The sequence below is a fragment of the Dermacentor variabilis genome, chromosome 5 (genome assembly GCF_050947875.1).
Source record: "Dermacentor variabilis isolate Ectoservices chromosome 5, ASM5094787v1, whole genome shotgun sequence".
NCBI lineage: Eukaryota > Metazoa > Arthropoda > Arachnida > Ixodida > Ixodidae > Dermacentor > Dermacentor variabilis.
In genome coordinates this window covers 32140792-32160956 of record NC_134572.1, presented here as the reverse complement: position 1 = coordinate 32160956, position 20165 = coordinate 32140792, and the positions used below count along the sequence as shown (strand labels likewise).

Sequence of the window (20165 nt, the reverse complement as noted above, 5' to 3'; positions counted from 1 at the left end):
AACGTCTTCTTCGTCCGCTACATCACTGCCTGTTCGGGCCTCCGAAATATATGCGCAGACGCAAACATTTTCGGATTCTGTGTGGTGCCCCAAAAAAACGCACTAATTACGAAACTGCATAGCTGCGCGAAATCGCGGTGCTTAGCGCATCGAGCCCTCAGCTGCACTTTGGCGCAGGGGAGTAAGTTCTATTCCCAATGGGTGTAGTATACGCAAAGATGTGTTTTAATTCGAGGAAAGTGAAGCTGCGGTTGAGGAGGTGACTCGTATGAATAAAATTGACGTCTGCGTAACGGAGCGGATGGACACAAAGAGCCCATATGTGGGATGCAAACTGCCGCTGCTGTAAAAAGGGTTCGTACCTCAGCTCTCGCAGCTGGGGCTAGGACGAAAAGCGATATACTAATAGGAAACAAAGACGCCACATTCAATAAGTTATTGGTTAATTACCATCGGCTTATCTGCCGGCTATAGGCAATAAGCTTTCGCTCTTAATTGTATGGAAATAAAGGACGTCTAATAATGTCATGTGCGGTGAAAACGCCCGTTAGACAAGAACATGGCGCTTGATGAACACCTGTTTTGATACAAAGAGAGCTAGATTGAGATAGAGAGAGAGAATGAGAGAGAGAGAGTGAGAGAGAGAGTGAGTGAGTGAGTGAGTGAGTGAGTGAGTGAGTGAGTGAGTGAGTGAGTGAGTGAGTGAGTGAGTGAGTGAGTGAGTGAGTGAGTGAGTGAGTGAGTGAGTGAGTGAGGGGGGCACTGTATTCGAGCACATAACATGGACGAAAAACACTTATGGCAAACGCCATGCAAGTTTCTGCAACACCTCTCTCTACAGAGAGAGAGAGAGAGACAGAGAGAAGCCACTTTATTGAAATAAAGACTGTGTTTGGTTACTGCAGGTGGAGCCCTCCTCCAGGGCCCCACTGGGTACTGCGGCTCACCGGGCCTGGTCGAGGGTCGTCAGTTCGCTTCAGATAACCGCGCCTCCCACGACCAATTGTTGATTGTGCCATTAAGTAGCGGCGAGACCGCGTCTGCCGGACGCTGCGTGCATTGGTAAGTTACATAGACTCGACAAAGATTTTCCCCGCAAACACAAAGACAGATGTCCATGTTGTGAATCCACCCCGACACACTAGAGGTCGTCTATATTTCCAACGCTGGCCCTACAAGGCACGACACATCACAACACCCTCTAGTCGTTCTCGTGCTGACGGCTGCAATGAAGTGGGAACTGGAGAAGGCAAAATGAGCGAGTTGGATACTGATTCGGTGTCGCAAGCCACTTGCAAGGCTGCCTGTTTCTCTCAAGAGACAAGAAAAAAACTCATCGCGGCTACCGATAGCTCGTTACCTCGCATCGGCATCGTGGAGGGCGCCAGCCAGCGCGCGCTTTCCCTCGGTTCTACGGCCCGCATATCATCTCCGCGCGCTTTCATCGCATCGATGTAGCTTCGTCTCGGAGGCTCCCGGTCGATCGCGCGAAATGACGCAATTGATGGCGGGCGGGCGAAGCGCGCACCGCGCCTACTGCATGCACCCTCGCCACTAATCCACCCGAGGTGATAGAGCGCACGTTGAGCCAGATTCAGAAGAAATGGGAGAGGTGAGAGGGCGGTTGGTATAGTACTTCAGTGCCGGCATCGGTTGCAGCGACTGAAAAAGCGTTACACGCAGACGAGTACACACAGACAAGTACACACACACACACACACACACACACACACACACACACACACACACACACACACACACACACACACACACACACACACACACACACACACACACACACACACACACACACACACACACACACACACACACGCACAAACACACACACACACACACACACACACACGCACGCACGCACGCACGCACACACACACACACACGCATTTACAAGCATGCTTACTTCTAGAAGGAGAAAGGGGCAAGAAGGGTACCAGGCGTTCCACTTTCACCATCGTTCGCGCGCGCCGTTGCCGCGACCGCTTTCGTTTACTCGGCGAAAAAAATGCAGCGTCGCCGGTTTTGAGAAGAGGAAAGAAAGAGAAACGACAGAATTGAGGGCCGCGAGGCAATAAGGGAGCGACCGCAAACGCGCGCGCGTGCCGCGTGCTCTCGAGGTTGCGTCGGAACAGTGAGTCTCGGAAAGCGCGCGCGAATCCGGAAGCGGCTGTAGCTTGGCGCCGGGGCCCTTGCCGCGAGTCGACCTCCGACGTAGGCAGCACCGCACCACCACGCGTTGCCGCACGTGCGTGCGCCGTGGAAGAGGCCAGCCACCGTCAGAGCCGGCAGCACTGCAGAGCCGGCAGCAGGAGGACACCATCCCGGAGCTGCTAGCTGCTGCTGCATGCACTGCGGCGGTTAGCAATCGCCGGAGGCTAAGGAAGTGCACGGCAGTGGGCCGGCCGGTCGTACGTCACTGGGTCGCGCGCAGCACTCGCGGTCGGTAGCCAGCCGCGCACAGGCGGCCCCAGCCTGCGGCACGACGGTCCCTCCACGGAAGCGGCTCATCCGTATCACTGGTGTACATAGCGTGCGACCAATACAGTCAACGCATACGCCAAGGCTGCCAGTCCCTCCGGCGTCTGATTTGACTTACAAGTGAGTGGCACTTCGCTGAAGCTCGCCCTTTCAAGCGTTTCTCCGGGGCCCTTCATTACGGCTTCCATGGTAACACCCTGTGCAGTTTGGGTATCTTTGCATTTTTTCAGGTGAGTTTTGTAATGTCGTGCGTTTATGTTCTCGATGCGGCGGCCCAGTGGTCATGGAGCTCTTCTAATGAACAGTAGTTGATTCTATTAGAAGTCGCCGGAACTGATAGAGGGCTACAGTGCAAACCGATGCACTAGGCTTAACCATTTTCAGCGTGGGCGTCACGCCGATCATGTATTTGCGAGTCGGTCGTAGCTAAAAGCAGCAAACGTAAAAGCATTTGCCCTTATCACCCACTTAGTATGTTTTATTCCAGACTTGCAGCATTAGAGTAGTGCTAGCACGATGTGTAATTCTGATGCCACGAGGTTTATCGCCTTTTCATTGAAACAAAATTAATGAAATTGCGTAATGTAGATATGTAGGAGGGCATTCATGAGGCCCTTCACCAAAGAAAGCAGACGAGATTTTCAAACAATCTGCGAAATCCCTCGAAGGATTGTTCAGACGAGCTAAATATAGTACTAAAGATGGCATTGCATTATTAACACCGCAGGAAATTATTTAGACGAGGCGTAACTGTGTTTATTACACTTTCAGGTTGTTCCCGAAAGCTTTCTTTTTAAATTATTCTTTTTAAGGTATCAAATCCAACAAACATTATTTAGATTATAGTTAGGCGCATGTCTGCTGAGAGCCGCGTGTGTTTGATTAGGGACGGTCCAATCTAACGCTTCCTTTTAGTTCGAACCTAAAGGCTCGTGAAACGCCACAAGCATTACGCGACGCGATATGTACGCATGCGCCATTAAAAAAAAAATTCCAGAGGGCTAGTTGGTTAAGCATACTGGAGTTTTCGCGCAAGAATAACGAATGGTCTATTCGTTATTTTGTGCTCGAGGAACACTAGCCAATATATATACGTTAGGAAAATATGCTCAATGTGAAAGTGGTGTAAAACTTCGCATATTCCGAACTCCTGAGTCTCAGCAATTCGTAGCACAAGCGTACGTGCTTGAGAGTTCCTGCCATAACGGCAGACAACGCAAGGACGAAGGATAACGGCGCAAAACTTGTCGTCGGCCTTCAGCTTCGCGAGTGAAAGAAAATAATTTAAGCTTTTTTAAAATAATGTAAGAACGCTTCATACCTTTCGTAATGACAAGTCGGGAGAACCGCGAGGAGCCGAAAGCATAAAAAAGAAAAGGCGCTGATATGCAGTGAAAGACTACTATTGTTGATTTTATTTCGCAGTTCCTTTTCTGTTTAGTCACCTAGAACCGACGGCGCTCCTTTACAAGTGGCAATTTTCAGTTCACCGTATATGGGCAGCAAGTCTACATCAGAGCGGTGTGTGACTGTTATTTATTAGCTCTTGTGGAAGCCAACATACCACCAAGTTAAACTCATTTATTGCTACAGACCTGTTAGTCTACTGAGGCCTCCTTGGCTGGGCCGCAGTTTCGCGTTCTTCGCCTGTAATATTTCGACACTGCATTGGTGGTTGTCTCGGCGCGAATATTTCAGCACATTGCCCTCTCGCTCAGCAATACAGTGTCTGCCATGATTGGGCCATAAAATTCGACCAGCTTTGAGCGCTGGTATAGTTACGGGAAGCACAAACCGCAAAAAATAAGTAAATAAATATAAAAAACCTGTTGAACATGCTGTGCCCCCGCTTCATGCTTCTCCTTATCTACGAAGGCGAGTCAGAAGGTCTTCGCCCGTATTTTTTTCAGCCACTTCTTTTATTGATACAATGCGTACCCTATAAAAGGTCACCAAGCGCAAATATCTTTTTTTAATTTAGAGACTCGACTGAATTGAATGTTCATGTAACAGGTCCAAAATGTTTTCTGCACCCTTTCGATCGTATTTCCAAAAAATATTTGCAGGCTTTAAGCGCACTGAATCATAATTCGTGACTTTATGGGGTATGGTTGAGTCATAAAGCAAACCACTAATTCATAATAAAGAAACTGTAACTGCAACATTTCTTTCGTAACAAGACGTAATTTAGAAAGTCCTATCTGACGCACTAGGCAGACGTCTATGCACAAGAGGAAGCGAATGGCGCTAGTTAGATGCAAAGGCACACATTATTGGTAATGCACATGAAAGTGCAAAAATCAGTGAGACGAAGCGTATGTTTCTTTTTTCTTGCGCAGGAAATATGGGCGCCACACGGCTTGCCATTTTCCTAACCGCGGCCGCCGCCGCAGTGGCCTTCGCCTCTGGCGCGAAGATATACCGACCCGCCGTGTACACGACCTCAGGAAAGCTGGTCGGGCTCAAGAAAGAAGCGTTTGGTCGGCCCATAGACGTGTTCTACGGAATACCGTACGCACAACCACCGCTGGATGAACTCAGATTCCAGAAGCCCGTGCCAGTGACGCCCTGGAAGGGCCTGCGCGACGCGTCAGCGCCGCCGTTCCCGTGCAAGCAGCCAGACTTCTTCGTGCACCAAAACTACACGATACAGACGCGAAACTCCACGGAGGACTGTCTCTACCTGAACGTGTGGACACCCGCGAGATACTGCCGCGACATCAAGACGTGTGGCCCCAAGGCCGTCATGGTTTTCATCCACGGAGGGGCATTCACGTATGGGAGCAGCAGCTGGTCCTTCTACGACGGCATCCACTTCGCTGCGACTGGAGATGTGGTTGTCGTCACGCTGAACTACCGGGTCGGGCCTTTCGGCTTCTTCAGCTCGCGACTCGATGGTCTGAACGGCAACCAGGGCATGTACGATCAGATCCTCGCGCTCACGTGGGTCAAGTCCAACATCAAGCACTTTGGTGGCGACCCAGAGCTCATCACCGTGTTCGGGCAGAGCGCGGGAGCCATCTCCGTGGGCTACCTGCTTGTGTCGCCACTCAGCCGTGGACTGTTCCGGCGGGCCATCATGGAGAGCGGAAGTCCCTTCTGGATGTTCCACGACAATAGCGACATTGCGCTCCAAAAGAGCTTCTCGCTGGCCAACGCGCTCGGCTGCACGACGGGCTTCGACAAGGTTATCGACGACCCTCAGGTGATGGCCTGTCTGCGCTCGAAAGATGCCGGCGAGATCGTGAGTGTGGCCACGGCGGTGCTGGGGCCCCAGGCCGAGACGTTCTTCCCAAGTCGCGACGGCGAGCTCTTTCCGGACGACGCCAATGTTCTGATGGACGCCATGAAGAGTTCCGGAGTGGAACTGCTCATCGGGAACAACAAAAACGAAGGCACCTACTTCGTTTACAACTTCCTCGCCAAGGGACTCAAGTTCCACAATCTGGCGCACATCACTAAAGACGAGCTCGGCTTCTACATGGTGCTTTTCTTCCGGACTATGCTGCAGTCAGGCGTGAACGAAATCCGCGAGTTCTACCTGGACAAGCTGAACAGCACCGATCCCGAAGTGGTATTGCAGCGCGGATCGGACGCCGTGGGTGACTTCCTTATCACGTGTCCCAGCCGCTACTTCGCGGAAAAGTACCAGCGCAAGGGTCAGCCGGTGTACTACTACCAGTTCTCGCACAAGCCCAGCTTCAGCGTATGGCCGCCGTGGATGGGCGCGACGCACTTCGACGAGTTCCCGTTCGTATTCGCCCACGTGATGGCCTTTCCAGAGCTGGTGACGCCCGAGGAGGTCGCGCTCAGCAGGCAGCTGGTCGAGATCTGGACGACATTTGCCAAAATCGGGTAAGTGACGCCGACTGCATAAAGTCGACTGCAGCGCTAGTTTGCAAAGGCACTGCGGAGTTTGCAGCGCAGAATCCCACGCATTTCTATTACTTTCTTTTTTTCTTTTGCTCGCTTTTATTTGTTCTTTCAAATAAAGCCTTGCGGAACATTACTCGGTATAAAAACATGAACGAATGCTGGCTTCCACCTGTTGAGAACATCAAAACGTCTGCCCTAGTTTTGTAGCGGTGCTACGCGACGCACTTTGCATAGCACAGTAATGATGTCGTAACATCGTGTCCCTTACAAAATAAAAATAAACAATGGTGTCGAGTGGCCAACTTTTGGCAGAGGGTATTTCTACACCCGAGCTGTCGCAAAGGTTTTACACGTTAGGCTTCTTAACCTCCTTAAGGTTGCTCCTATTCTGCCGACAGCTTTCCTCTCATCGTACCCTCACTTTTCCTCATATAGTAGTTAGGCCCACCGAGGTGACGTAGATTTAGGTGGGCAGTCAACCTTGCGCATGATTTCCTCTTTTACGTTTGTTACGGTCAACAATGCCGCGTTTCTGTCTCTCAGCGTCACGCACACGTGCTTCGAATGCGAGTCAGTTCACTGAGCGCGCGAAAAGCAAGGGTAAGAAATGAAGAGTAAACGAAGGCAAACGGGGCGCACAGCAGAAAGGTGAACATCATTTCACCTGGCATACTTAAACCGAGGAGTGAGAGTGATCTCCGTGATCACGATTCGCGTCTGTCCTGTGCTGGCTGTCAGAATGCTGTTCGACTTGCTACCCTGCTTACATAAACGAGGAACCTTATCCATTTGCTCTCATTTTCAGCTAGCGTGTCGGCGATATAGACGAACGAACAAAAACGAAGGCGAACTTGTTTCACCTAATATTGCGACCGTGCGGCTGCTTCTTTCGCTTTTCCGCGCGGCGCTTCAATTAAAGCGGAGGCTGCCTGAGTGCCTGAGTGTGCCTTTTACGCAAGCCATCGTGCGCCGGGCCCTTACGGCGTCTCTTTATTGTTACACGATAAGTAGGAATGGACTGCTGCTCTAGAAAATTATCTATTGGTTCTTTCATTTCATTTATTTAATCTTAAATAATTTTCTCTCAAAATTGCTTGTAGCCTTTCTTTTCATCTTTACTCTCCTTTCTTTTTCTTTTACCTGAGCTCTAATATGTTATTTTTGATTTTGATTATAATATAATTTAAACAAAGAAGGCACTTGGAGAACCACCTGCTTCTTCACCAATCGCCAGTGATGGGTATGAGCCATTGCTGGGAGAAAGAAAAAAAAGAAGAAAAACGCAAGGAACTATGTGACATCCAGTGATTTTTCTCGCCCAATATCATTGTTATCGCCGCATTCGAGCAGTTGTATGCCTCGGGAAACATGCCTAGGAGGTATCAGTGAGTTTACCTAAAGCTGTTGCTTTCACACAGCTAGCCTGGCCACCTTCGATCTTCCATTGCGCTAAGACCACAACTTGGGGGACTGAACTAGTTGATACGTCGCAGTATGAACTCTGCTTCAGAAACTGAGACACCGACGAAGCCCAAATATGCACGCTGACTTCCAGCTGCTGATCTTGTTAAGCGTTAGCTACAACGCAATGGAACCAAAGAAGTAGTGGTAAGCGAAAAAAAAAACAAGAACAATAGCCACTTGTGATACAATAACAAACGCTTTGTAAAAAATCACTAGCACTGGCGTTAGTGTTTGTCATCGTCATCTCTTCGTTCGAGACTTGTTTCGAGCACTCAAATTACCATTTCGCTATAGGATCTTTGCTGCTACAAAATAAAATTGTCACAGCGATAGCTAGTGTTACAAGGCTTGAATTCACTAGATAGCCTGAAGCTTTCTTCACTGTTAAATGTTAACGGGTAAGAGCTTTGAAATCAATGAACGGGTCGTAGACTCCAGGATTCATAGCGACTTAGCCTATACCATGAGACTCAGCTGCTTTTAACGAGTTTTGTTGTGACATTCCTGGCAAATTAGGAAGACGCGGCAGTTCGGTGACAGCGGAATCCAAATGCTGAGTTCGTATCACAGATTGGTCACCCGGCTGTCATTCATTCATTCATTCATTCATTCATTCATTCATTCATTCATTCATTCATTCATTCATTCAGTTTACTCTACAGGCTCGGAGGAGCATCGCGTAGGGGGGTTACAGAAAAGTGACAATAATTAAGGCAAAAAGGGAACTACATAGTAGGAGAAACAAGTAAACTTGTACAATGGAAAAAAAGGAACACGGGTAAACATTGAAAAAGAAACAAAGTCAAGGGAATACAATACAAAACAAAGACAAAAAACGATACAAAGGCGAATACAATACAAAGTCGTACAACATAGTCAAGTAAGTTCCAAATGTTCACGAAATTTGGCACAATCTTTTAATGAAACAATATCATTTGGAAGGCTATTCCATAGTGCGATGGCGCTCGATAATGCAGAGTCATTGAATGATTGTGTGCGGCCAAAAATGCGCCTGAAACTGAGATGGTTATGAAGTCGAGTAGATGTGCGAGAAGGAATTTCAGGCGACTAACGGCTGGACAAACGAACAGGCCTGCAGATGTAATAATGGAAATCTCCCATTTCCCTAGTCAGACACGTGTAAAGCGCAGCGATCTCATGAAACAACCGTTCGACCAAATTTAATGAGATTTGTTGAATTTGAGAAATGAATTTAAATTCTAGCAACTATATAAAAAAAAGTTTGAGATTGTGAGCTCAAATTTTTTTTTGCAAGTATTGCTGAAAATCTGTAGGTTAGAATACAACAACATCGAAGCATCATAAAATTTACAAATCCGTAACTCTGCCCCAAACACGGATACTCCATGTTCTGTAAACCGCATCTTTTACAGCGTCTAAGTCGGACAAATTTATTGTACGAGTATGCCACTTCCGTGCAATCGTTACGATATTGACGAGGGCTTCTCAAAAGTCCTGCTCACAAATGAGTGGTATCGGTGTATTTCAGAGCGCTGTATAGTACACGCATCATGTGTCCTTTATAGATGACTTGAAGGGTGGAGTCTACATAAGTTTGATAACGTTGTTCATTACTGACTAACACAGTTTAAAACTTTGTGCATGAATTTCATCACTTTTCTTTACAAGTTTGTAGTTTAAACAATTATCGTTAAAGAAAGTAATGGCCTAAAATAAAGCCGTACAGGGTAGTGGTTTGGGCTACTTGGTATGCCATAATTATCTAGAGTTATAGCTAAGTAAAGGACGCAACGTACACAGTGTGATAGACGACGACAAGCGCAAAATAAACTTTGATTGCTATACTCACTAGATCTTTACTTTTTTTAAGTTCAACAAACCTCATCAGAATTGATCCAATGGATGAAGAGAAAAATGAATTCTCGATTCCCAAGTATTTGTATCGGAGCCCCCCTTATAAAGCTTCCTCTTACGGAACAAACAATTACATCAACTGTTTCTGCAAGCACATCTCATGCATGGTAGGTGTTCGATAGGTGCAGCCTTCGTTACAGGAAGTCGCGTAGCAGCTGCAATACGTACTACTTTGAGAAGAAGAGAAAGAAATTAACAAGTTCATTGACGCAGTTTAGACGATCTAATACTACTCATTTTATGCGCGAGAGATTAATACCACGCCCCATATTCACAAAGAAGCTGTTCCCCTTGAACTGTTCGTAAAAAAAAAACTTCCAGCCAATCCCGGCCAATGACTAAGTGCTTATACGAAAGAAAATCTTTGTCAAATTTATCCCATTTTATCGTTAGAAGGTGCAAAAGGAAAGTGAGGCCAGCAGAGCCCGAGTGAAAACACCTTCTCGAGGGGCGCATGGAGACGAAAACCAAGCGCGCACTGCCATGCCCGTCGGTGATTTGCAGAGTATACGCGAGGAAGACTAACATTTGCTCTTGCGCGATGCATCAGACGTGTATGAAAGATATGGACTGACTGCATGAAACTCCTTCCGTATCCCACGCAGAGCCGCTGTTGACTCTACAGCTTACAATGCTCCATTAGCATTGTGTGGCTGCCTCTGCCACCCATATAAAGTGGTGCTTAGGTCTTGCCTTAGCGCTTTATTCTTAAAACGCGTACGCCTGCTGTGTAGGACAAGGCCAGTGAGGGTTCCCACGCACTGCACAAAAATAAAGAAATGTACAGCCCACTCATACAGACGGCAGTTAAAAACCACCGTTTGCGCACTCGCAAGAAGGACTATCGTATGCGCTGGCACAACGTTACTGACAGGCCGCAAATACCACGCTTGAGAAGACACGTGTTCAAGCACCCTTCCTATTAATGCATCGTTAGAAAAGCGTGTTACCTTCACCCCAATCAGATCGAAGTCTGTGCGGGAAAGTTTTTAAAGACAGCTCTCCTTTTTATTTTCGTAGTCCTTTTACTGAGACATTGCACCCGTCGATCTCGGATGCGAAAAAAATAAAAAATAAAAATAAAACATGAATATGCCTCTAGTAAGCTGGCAGCTAAGACGGTCCGGATCAGTCGTTTCAGAGGTCACGAACAGCGCCTTCTTCTCGGTACGAGTAGACCCCTGAGAATGACAGACATGACGCTTCGTGGTCAGCGTTTTCTGAGACATATGAAGCCGCAATTACCGCCGTGCGGCATACGCTCAACGGCTGTGGTCGGACGGCTGTTTGCGGGCGAAATTCAAGGCTGCTCACAGTCGCCGCCACACTCTCGCTACTTTAACGCAGTGCAGAGACCGTGACTATATAGCTGTGAACGCACGTGAAAGCGGCGCCTCGGGCAACTCATTCCCGGACGGGTTTACGAGCGCCGAGATGCCCTCTTTGTTTTTGTCACGAAGTAACAGCGTTCTCCGAAACGACGATGCCCGACTGGCTACATCAGGTGACCGGACGTTTTCGTGCGCAGGCATAAATGGAGAGAAAAGAATTTCGGGGCAAAATTGAACCCTCTATCTGAATACAATGCACTACTCAACGACGCATGACGGGAGTGTTCGGTATACGCCTTCTAGCCACCAGCTGCTTTGTTACAGCGCCGCTTCGACGAATGCCCGGGCAAAGTACTAGATCATATTTATTTTCGGAGAACGCAGTAGATTATCTCCTCAAAGGGTTGTGGATGTCGTCAGACCGGCATGAAACTCGAACAATTTGTACAAGCCGGAGCACGTTCGCGGGCCTATCTGTACCACATGTTGTCACCCGTAATTCACGTGATTCACGTTCAGGTGCGAGGACATATGCGTGATGAAGACGGAGTAATTAACTAAGAGCGATATTATGTCATGAATTTGTGCAATAACGAATAGGAAAAAAGCTTCGGCGTTTTATCTCTCCAGCGTTTCGTTTAGTTCCGGCGGAAGAAGTTATCGTGGTAATCTGCATAATGGTTATGATGGTTTCCTCAGGCCAGATGTGCGGTGAACTGAAATCGGCGTCTGCCTAGGGACGGGCACAAATGAAACTACATGGCACTTGTGAATGCCAACAGCGAGAAGCACACTCATTCCACGTTAAATAAAGAAAAGAAATGCCATTCTGGGCCGTAACGGAGCCGAAGTGAGATATCAGGGTACATATTTGGTCGTTTGCTACGTTCGTGATCAGTATGTCAACAGTAAGTCACTCACTAACAAAACTTTCACTTAGAAAGGCCACACGTGCGTTCGCTGTACAGGAGTTCCTGTTCTTGAGCGCTGGAAACTAGCGTAACTTGCGCCTATATACAGGGCCGAATTCACAAAGCCTTTCGTTCGCAAGTGTTTCTTGATAATGAGAGGCTGCGCAGGATGTCCAGTATCAGGATTAACTTGTCTTTCCTCACACGAACAATTATAGCGTAACAGCTTTTCGCGAATACGAGCCCGGAAGCCTCTCCGTTCACTAAGTGTCTATGAGAACATTAGGAATAGTTCATTCTGGTGTATTGGAAACCACGGATCGATCGACGAGGAAGCATCATCTAGACAGACACCGCACATGTGTAACGACTTCTTTTATGCCTAAAGCACCGTGTTATTGTAAGAGGCTGTGCAACATTAGACCGTGACATACGCGGCCTATGTTTTCCCAGAGAAACGTTTTAGCAGGCCGTCAGGAGGTGCCGCGAACATGTCATTAGCCATACAAGGCAAAGTCAGGAAGCCTAAATTCAACTCGTTCTTTCCTTACCCACACACACCTGAAGCGCATAAATGCTCTTGTCCGAGGCCGACGCAATGCCTGTCATGACTAAGAAACTTTAAAACGCCCTCTATGCTGCTGCCTGTCCTTCTAAAATGAAAGGTCCGCACTCCGTGCCGCTCTAAACGAGGTAAAAGACACCTTTCTCGTCGTAGGAGATATTGAGAACATGGTCTCGCATATCACGTTTGCAGAAGGCCACAAAAGCGCTGCGGCAATTCCTGAAGGCAACCGGACTGGTCGACCGTTCGCGAGAATGCGCTGAGAATTTTCTTTACGCCGGCGATTTCAGTGCACGTCAGCTGTTGATTTTCTCATTTTGCTGTCAATATATTGCTCCCCTTTCGCTTAGTGCAGGGTAGCCAGCAGGGCTTAGTCCTGGCCTTTCATTTATCCTTCTCACTGACTTTCTATTATACTGCAACGGCTGAACCAATATGCATAAACTTTGTCGGATGAGAAGAAAGGAAATCAAATTCTGGTGACTAATTCTGGTGGCAGCAGACTCCTTTTTCTTTATGTATGCTATGGAATACATTTCCCTAAACTGGCAAATGTTCGAAACTTTAAGATATAGAACATCAACTTTACAAATTAAGTAATATTATTTGGAGAATCAGATGAACAGGTTGCAAAGGTTTGGTTCCTGCTACTCAATATAACTTTTGAATGGACACTAGAATCCAAGCCGAATAAAAAAAACATGTGTTACACGTTGATAACGTGTACGTTATGCATTATATTTTTCAGCAAAAAGAGGTTTCACATTTTGTAAAGTGATTTGTGTTAAGGCGTATGAAAAGGATGAGGTTAGCATATAATACGTGAGTGCCGAACACACTTCTATATCATTAATAAGAATGTTGTTAGACCTTGTTAATCTATATGTTACTATACTGAACGTAATTTTTAAACTGATAAGTCCGATTTGTGTTCCAGCAACTCAATATCCTCTGTAGTTTAAGGAATATCGACATGTGCTTTTGTCTGGTATAGTTAGAAAGCTATAAAACTCATTCCTCGATTTCGTAACAATTCGTCGATACCTTTAATTCTATTTTCTCAAGAAACGTAAATAAATGATATATGCCGCAAAGCGATTGGAATTTAGCTCTTTCTTTTTCAGCAACAAATTCTATTCAAGTTGGTTTGGCGACTGAATAATGAGTATAATGAGTTTCACAATTACAGATGGCGTCAAAATTTCGATCTGTGAAAACGTTGAATCCCCCAGCAGTCTCTGATTATAACGAGCAAAAGAGTACGACAATATGTCGTTCGCATGTACAGTCTAACGCAGGTTGGAAATCGGGGATAGAATTGCCACTGTTCTTGTTCCTAAAGGCTGTTTGTCATTGGCCGGCCACCTTAGCTAATGATATGTATGACATCAGCGTTGACTGCAGCATCTGCTCTCACGAACACTTCAAACGTAAGGACTTTTTTACGCTAATAATATTTACGTTCTCTAATGTAAGAACCTTCTTTTGTGAATAGGGTCCTCAAATATCAGGCTGTGTTCCCAGGATGAGGAACTAATAAGAGGCAGCATTAACAAAGCTTTTCGTTCGTAAGTGTTCATTGTCACTGAGCGGCCACCTTCGCTAATGATATATCCAGCATCAAGATTGGTTGCAATTTTCTTCTTCCTCAGAATTCTAGCTAAACAGCTTTTTGTGAATACGGGCACTGTTTCTTCTCAAATGCCACGGTCTGTGAGCTTCTGACATCGACTACACTTAAATGCGAATAAGAGCTGAAGAATCATCGCAAGAAGGCATAGACAATAGGTCAAAGAAAATAGCAAAACACACGCGACTCCGCCTTCGGTCATTTTTTTCTTATAGCTGAGCTCAATCATCGGGCGGAGTATTGTGACCTTGGCGGCAGCTACCCGATTGCGGCGTCGCCGGCATGTCGACATGAGGTGAAAACATTGCCGCTTTGTAACGACGTCGCGAATTATTCGGGGAGGCTTGACGTTACTCAATTTTTGTGCTACCTGAAAGAGCGGAAACTCCACATGAGGAAACGTGAATCAGCGGCGATGGTGGAAGGTTCTACTGTATGAGCGGTTTAAAATGCGTTCAACTGTTCCTTGATCCCTATCGAGTTCTTATACACTATGGAAGGACCTTAACGACAATGAAGTGGAAGCTTACATTAGAGGGAAGGCGCCCTCAACGAAGAACTCATATGTGTGAAGCTGAAATGATTTTAGAGCAGACACCCTCATGCAGAAAGATTTAGCCAAGAGGCTCTATCTATTATAATGTAGTCGACGTTAACGTATACGCACAAAAGATCCGTAACAATGATAATAAAATTTATGTATGCAGATCCAATGTACATGTTGGAATCTCTGTGACGCGAAGCTATGGCGAAGCGGTTACTTAAATGCTATAAAACTAAATACGATGCGTACAATTATCTTTATTGTCATACATGCGACACGTAGTATCACGCAATGTTTATGTTTATGCACGGCACCGGTTACAACATTGATGTGATACATTCCTAATGCTTATGCGCTTCTCCGTTCACAATGCAAGCCGAAAAGAAAACAGCAGTTCACATGACTGCACACTGAGAGGCATAGACGCAGTGATGGCACGAGGACGAAGGTGGTGTTTGTCGAGGGAGGAAGGGTGAGGACGGAGATGTATGCCAAGGAGAAGTACAACACGCGACCATTATTTTACCCCTTTAATTCCTGCGTCCATGGCCTAAAGGAAGGTGGCGCGCACGCGCGCGCTCAGTCGCGCAAACGTGCTACGCAACGAGAGGCACGCGCCCATTCAGAAAACAGCAGCAGATACGCTCAGGAAAGTGTGCGAGGTTTCGCCGAGAAAGCTTCTCTTCAAAGCCAGCCTGAACTGAGCAAGCTCGTGGCTACGCCAAAGGTTCACGTTCGGACAAACAAGGGCAGGAGAATCTACGTATATGGGCAAAACGCCACACTGATTTGCAGTAGGTTGCCTGTCATGTCAGCTATACGCCACTGGCACTGTGCTGAGTATTTTATGTTCGGAACGAAGAGTTTCGGTTGGCTGCTTTTCGTTGTTGCATCGTCGCCCAAGTGATTTCCATAGAAAACATATATTTAAAAACGCACATTTCAATCATTGAGAGAGGTATATACAGTGACATAATACGCTTAAGGTGCATACCTTTTCTCAGAACACCTGTCACATTTGCAACACAGGGTTTACCTCTACATTGCTTTTGAAATCAGAGAATTACAATTTTCTTAATTTTTCTTCGGTAACTTGCTAAGTATCTTAACGTATCCTGACATTCCCTCTCCCACTTCATTTTCCAGGCGCATGCCAACGCTGGGCAAGATCGCGTGGCCCCGGTACTCGGCGGCGGGACCCTACATGGTGGACATCAACCTCAAGGTCCTCACCATCAAGAAAGGACCGCAGGAAGAGAACTGCAACTTCTGGAGGCGCTACTTCAAGTTAGACGGCTGAGGGCGCGACCCACTGTTCAAATCTGCCCAAGTGCCAAAACAGGAGGCACGAGAGAATGTGCCTCAGTTTGACTGGCTGCCTATAGATCAACCCATAGCTTCCAGTACTGCCGAGCCTCTGCATCGATGTGAAGCTTCAAAGACGCTGATCACATTGACGTTACCGTCGAAGATCCTCGGAACATGACTTCTTCTCCGAGAGCGACGTGTTACAAGAACTCAGTGAACTATAGTTCTTGTTTGTGTTGCCACTTTCGTCATTTTGTAATGTTTGGCTACTGTCAGTCATACAACATCTAACCCAGATGCTCGTACCACTTCGTTTCGTGTTCCAACTGGGGACTTAAACCATTGCACAACAGTGGTGAACCGAAACAAATTTTGCTTTTTCCTATCGTATTTCGTCCCACTCGCATTACATCGGAAAGCTCAGTGCACCTTGAGATGCAGGAGGAAGAGGAGGAGGAGGAAAGAAAGGGAGAAGGCAGGAACGTTAACCAGGCGTCTCGTTGCTACCCTAAGTTGGATACACCAACGACATAGTGTTATACGTCTTTCCTTGTGGAAAAATCTGTGGCCATCACTATTTTGTTTCCTTGCCAGGCCAAAGTTCTTCCGGTTGTTGCCCTTGTGCCTGAATTAATTCTGGCACGTAAAAGCGATAGGCGGGTATGTTTTGTAGCACATAAACGGTGCGCATCGACATAGCAAGTACAAAGAAATATGTTTTGTTTTCACGCAGAATTGAACCTTTCTGCAGTTTTTGCAGACTACTGTTACAAACATGAGAAACGCTTGTGAAAAGTTGCGCTGTAGTGGTAATTAGGCTACAGTAGTATAAATTTAATGGTCACGTTCTTCTGCTAACCTACACGTCTAAGACAGTTAAGTATGCATTATTTCAACCTGCAGAGGAAAAAAAACACTGCTACTTTTTGTTCTTTCCTTCTCAACGTAACGCCTTTCTGCTAAGAATGGCAGCGTGTGTGTCGTGGTTCTCCATAAGGTATGCTAAAGATGTGTCAGCAATGTCAGCTTTACCGCAAAGCACTCATTGTTTATGTTTCATCTTTAACCGTTGTCTTGGACGTGTTTGAAAATGCGCGTTTCGTAAAACACACTTTCCTACTGAAGGGCGGCTTTCAAAAAGAGGCCCGTTGTAATCACTACCCAGGCGATTGCGGAGCACATCACCTTAATTTCCTGGGCATTCGGATTCTAAAACATACCACAAGGAATCTTATAACTGTTCCCAGGACAGCAAATGGTTGCAAATCTGCAGTATTCAGAATACGTGACTCCACAAATGCACAGTGACTTTGTATGTTGTACAGTCGTGGTGTGGTTTTATTTGTTGACGTTTGCATAGGAGCACATGTTAAGCGTTTTTGTTTCGCTATGTCTTTCTTAACATTGCGTGCGCGTGCAATAGGCGCTATATTTTTTCTACGGTTTCACCAGTGCCACTTGACAACCCAAGTTATGGTCTTACACCATGCCTTAATGTTGATTGTTTCTGAGCCATGTTATCTGTTCTTTATTTACTAACGGTATTGCCACCATGCTATAGTTAACGTTTCCTGCTCTACGAGTCTTAATGAGAATGCTACGTTCCGCTATTAGCGGCGCTCTTGGTGCACAGGAACGATGCCACACGATTACAGCAGTGCGTGACATCTTCTTTTTTGGTTTTATTTACGCAGCTGCCGTTCTGGGCTCATATTCACGAAACTTCTCTTAATTAGATGCCGTCTGCGATTGGCCGTAACCGTGGTGGTCGTCCACGTAACACGCCGATTGATTCCTTGAGAGTCAGACTCCCGAGCGCTGGCTAAAGAGGAAAGGCTCTTGCGTAAGAGATGTCTGGTGAATGCGGGCTCTGCATCCCTAGTCGTAAGTGGCGCGAAAGGCGTACCAGCGTTACGTGGGTGTGATGCTCGTCTTCTTTGTTGTATAGTTATTTGAATCTTTTATTGACTGCCGGATGCAGTACCCCTAGAATAAAACACTGAACCTTGTTATATCCATATCACATCCTGAACACTGACTGGTAACTTCATAGCGTGCGTTAGTGCGTGTGTGCGTGTGTGTTATCTGGCATTGTGCCATACACCCTGACTCACAAAGCGCCTACGATATGGCCGGTATAGTCCTGGCGTGCATTAGCCACAATATCAGACCTGAATACCGCTACGAGTAAACTTGCATTAAAGTAACAACAAATTAAAGCGAAAATTCATCCGAGATTTAGCGGTAAGCGTCGCTCAGCGTGCAATAAACACAACGACGCAGCAACGTATGTAAATGTGCAAGAAATGTTTTCCGCGTTACGTGCTTACGTGAAAACCGAGCTTACGTGAATCTCCGTGCGTGAAACGCGTTCCGTAAAACGTGGATCCGTCGACGCAGGAGAGAGTTCAATGAGGGCTGAAGTACAGCCCGCGCGCTGCTCCACTTCCGCCACACCTTCAACAAACGCGCGCTCGTCGTGTTTGAACTGGCATGGTGCCACGCGGTGTTATACTGTGGCAATTGTTACACCACATATCCACATCTTCTTCGCCGCACTTAGAAAGCAGGAAAGGTGAACTTTCCTGAAATCCCGTCACGATGACATGCTTAATACCATTGCATTGTAGCGGACAGTATTCGTAGAACCCTGCGGTGGAAGAAAAGACTGGACTTCGAAGGTGATTAGGTAAGCATTGCCATGGGTTGTAACATTAGCAGGCTGAACCACCATTCCATGAACTTTTTGACTTTCCCTTGTATCTACGAGTATCGTCTCACTTTCGCACTAATATATATATATATATATATATATATATATATATATATATATATATATATATATATTTCACACCGTGCTAGCGCCACACGCTAAAAACAACGGCATCCCGGCCACTGACGAAGCAGAAACATTCGCGTCTGCAGATACTGACGCTTATCGCATCACGTTAGTTAAATCGTGAAACCTCTCGAGCCATCCTACATGACGAAGCCTTGTACCATGAGGTACCATGAACCAGGCACACTTCAGCACGAAATAAATGCTTGATTCAGAGGTTACTTAAGGTGCCCTACAACTTCGTAATTGACATGTTTGCGATTCAAGCAATAATTAAGGACTTCACTAATTAGAAATCATTATTTATTAATACTTCGTGATTAAAAAAAAACTGGCTGTAAGTACACACGACTGCTGCAACTATGCAGTCGGTAGGATTTCTCTAGAGGTGGTGGTAACAACTTTATTGACACCCTGCTCAGTTATGACCTGGCAGGCCCGAGTCCTAGAATGGCCCCTCACGAGGAGCGACCCTTTCGGCCCAGGCAACGAGGGCTTTTTGTACTTTTTCTTCCGGCGTTCTGAGCAGCTCTTCCCACGTCTGTTGTGAGGGAGCTGGCAGGAGCGACCTGGGAGGGGGTAAGCCCTCGCACCCCCAAAGAATGTGATTTTGGGTAGCCAATGTTTGATTTGTGCAATTTTGACATATTGGGTTCCATTGCCCCTTGGTAATTATGGCTAGCCAATGTGGGTTGGGGAACGATTTAGTTTGGATTCGACGCAGGATCGAGGCTAGCGCTCGCGTGAGGCTTGCGTTTGGAGGCGGGTAAATTCGCCTTTTTTGCTTGTAATAGTTTGTTATTTCCTGGTATGTCGTCGGTGCCTCATCCATGGGATCCGAGTCTGAGGGGCACATCTCCCGGTTGATTAGACCTCGGGCTACCCAGTGCGCCTCCTCATTCCCTTGATTCCCCGAATGGGCAGGGACCCATACGAGTTCAACAGTGTTTTCATTATTAAAGTCCCGTAGGACTCGCGCTGCACATACGCCTATGCTGCCTCTCGAAAAGTTGACTATTGCCCTTTTGGAGTCGCTTATGATTGTTTGCACGGAGGGATTCATGATGGCCAAAGCAATGGCAGTCTCTTCCGCTTCCACGGTGGACGCTGTTTTTATGGTCGCGGCGTTGAGGATACTTCCCTCTCCGGTCACGACGCTCACTACGTAAGTTTGGTGATTTTGCTTTGCTGCATCGACATAAGCGGTGTGCTGGTTGTTTTGGTACCTTTCCTGAAGGGCCTTGGCTCTGGCAGACCGCCTCTTGTCGTGTCTCCCAGAGAGCATGTTCTTGGGTAATGGTTTTA

General features: G+C 46.7%; 1 protein-coding gene across 1 annotated transcript; it reads left to right on the top strand.

Moving 5' to 3' along the window:
- The first annotated feature begins 1771 nt into the window (after positions 1-1771).
- On the top strand, positions 1772-18375 carry LOC142582412 (acetylcholinesterase-1-like). Its single transcript, XM_075692105.1, has 3 exons — positions 1772-2616; positions 4836-6351; positions 15860-18375. Exons 2-3 carry the CDS (start codon positions 4841-4843, stop codon positions 16011-16013), a joined length of 1665 nt encoding a protein of 554 aa, XP_075548220.1. The 5' UTR covers positions 1772-2616; positions 4836-4840; the 3' UTR covers positions 16014-18375.
- The last annotated feature ends 1790 nt before the right edge of the window (positions 18376-20165 follow it).

What these genes read in the sequence shown, in the direction of transcription:
- LOC142582412 (XM_075692105.1), top strand. Translation starts at nt 4,841, where the DNA reads ATGGGCGCCACACGGCTTGCCATTTTCCTAACCGCGGCCGCCGCCGCA. An exon ending in ACGACATTTGCCAAAATCGG is followed by an intron (nt 6,352 to 15,859) that starts GTAAGTGACGCC and finishes TTCATTTTCCAG; the next exon opens with GCGCATGCCAACGCTGGGCA.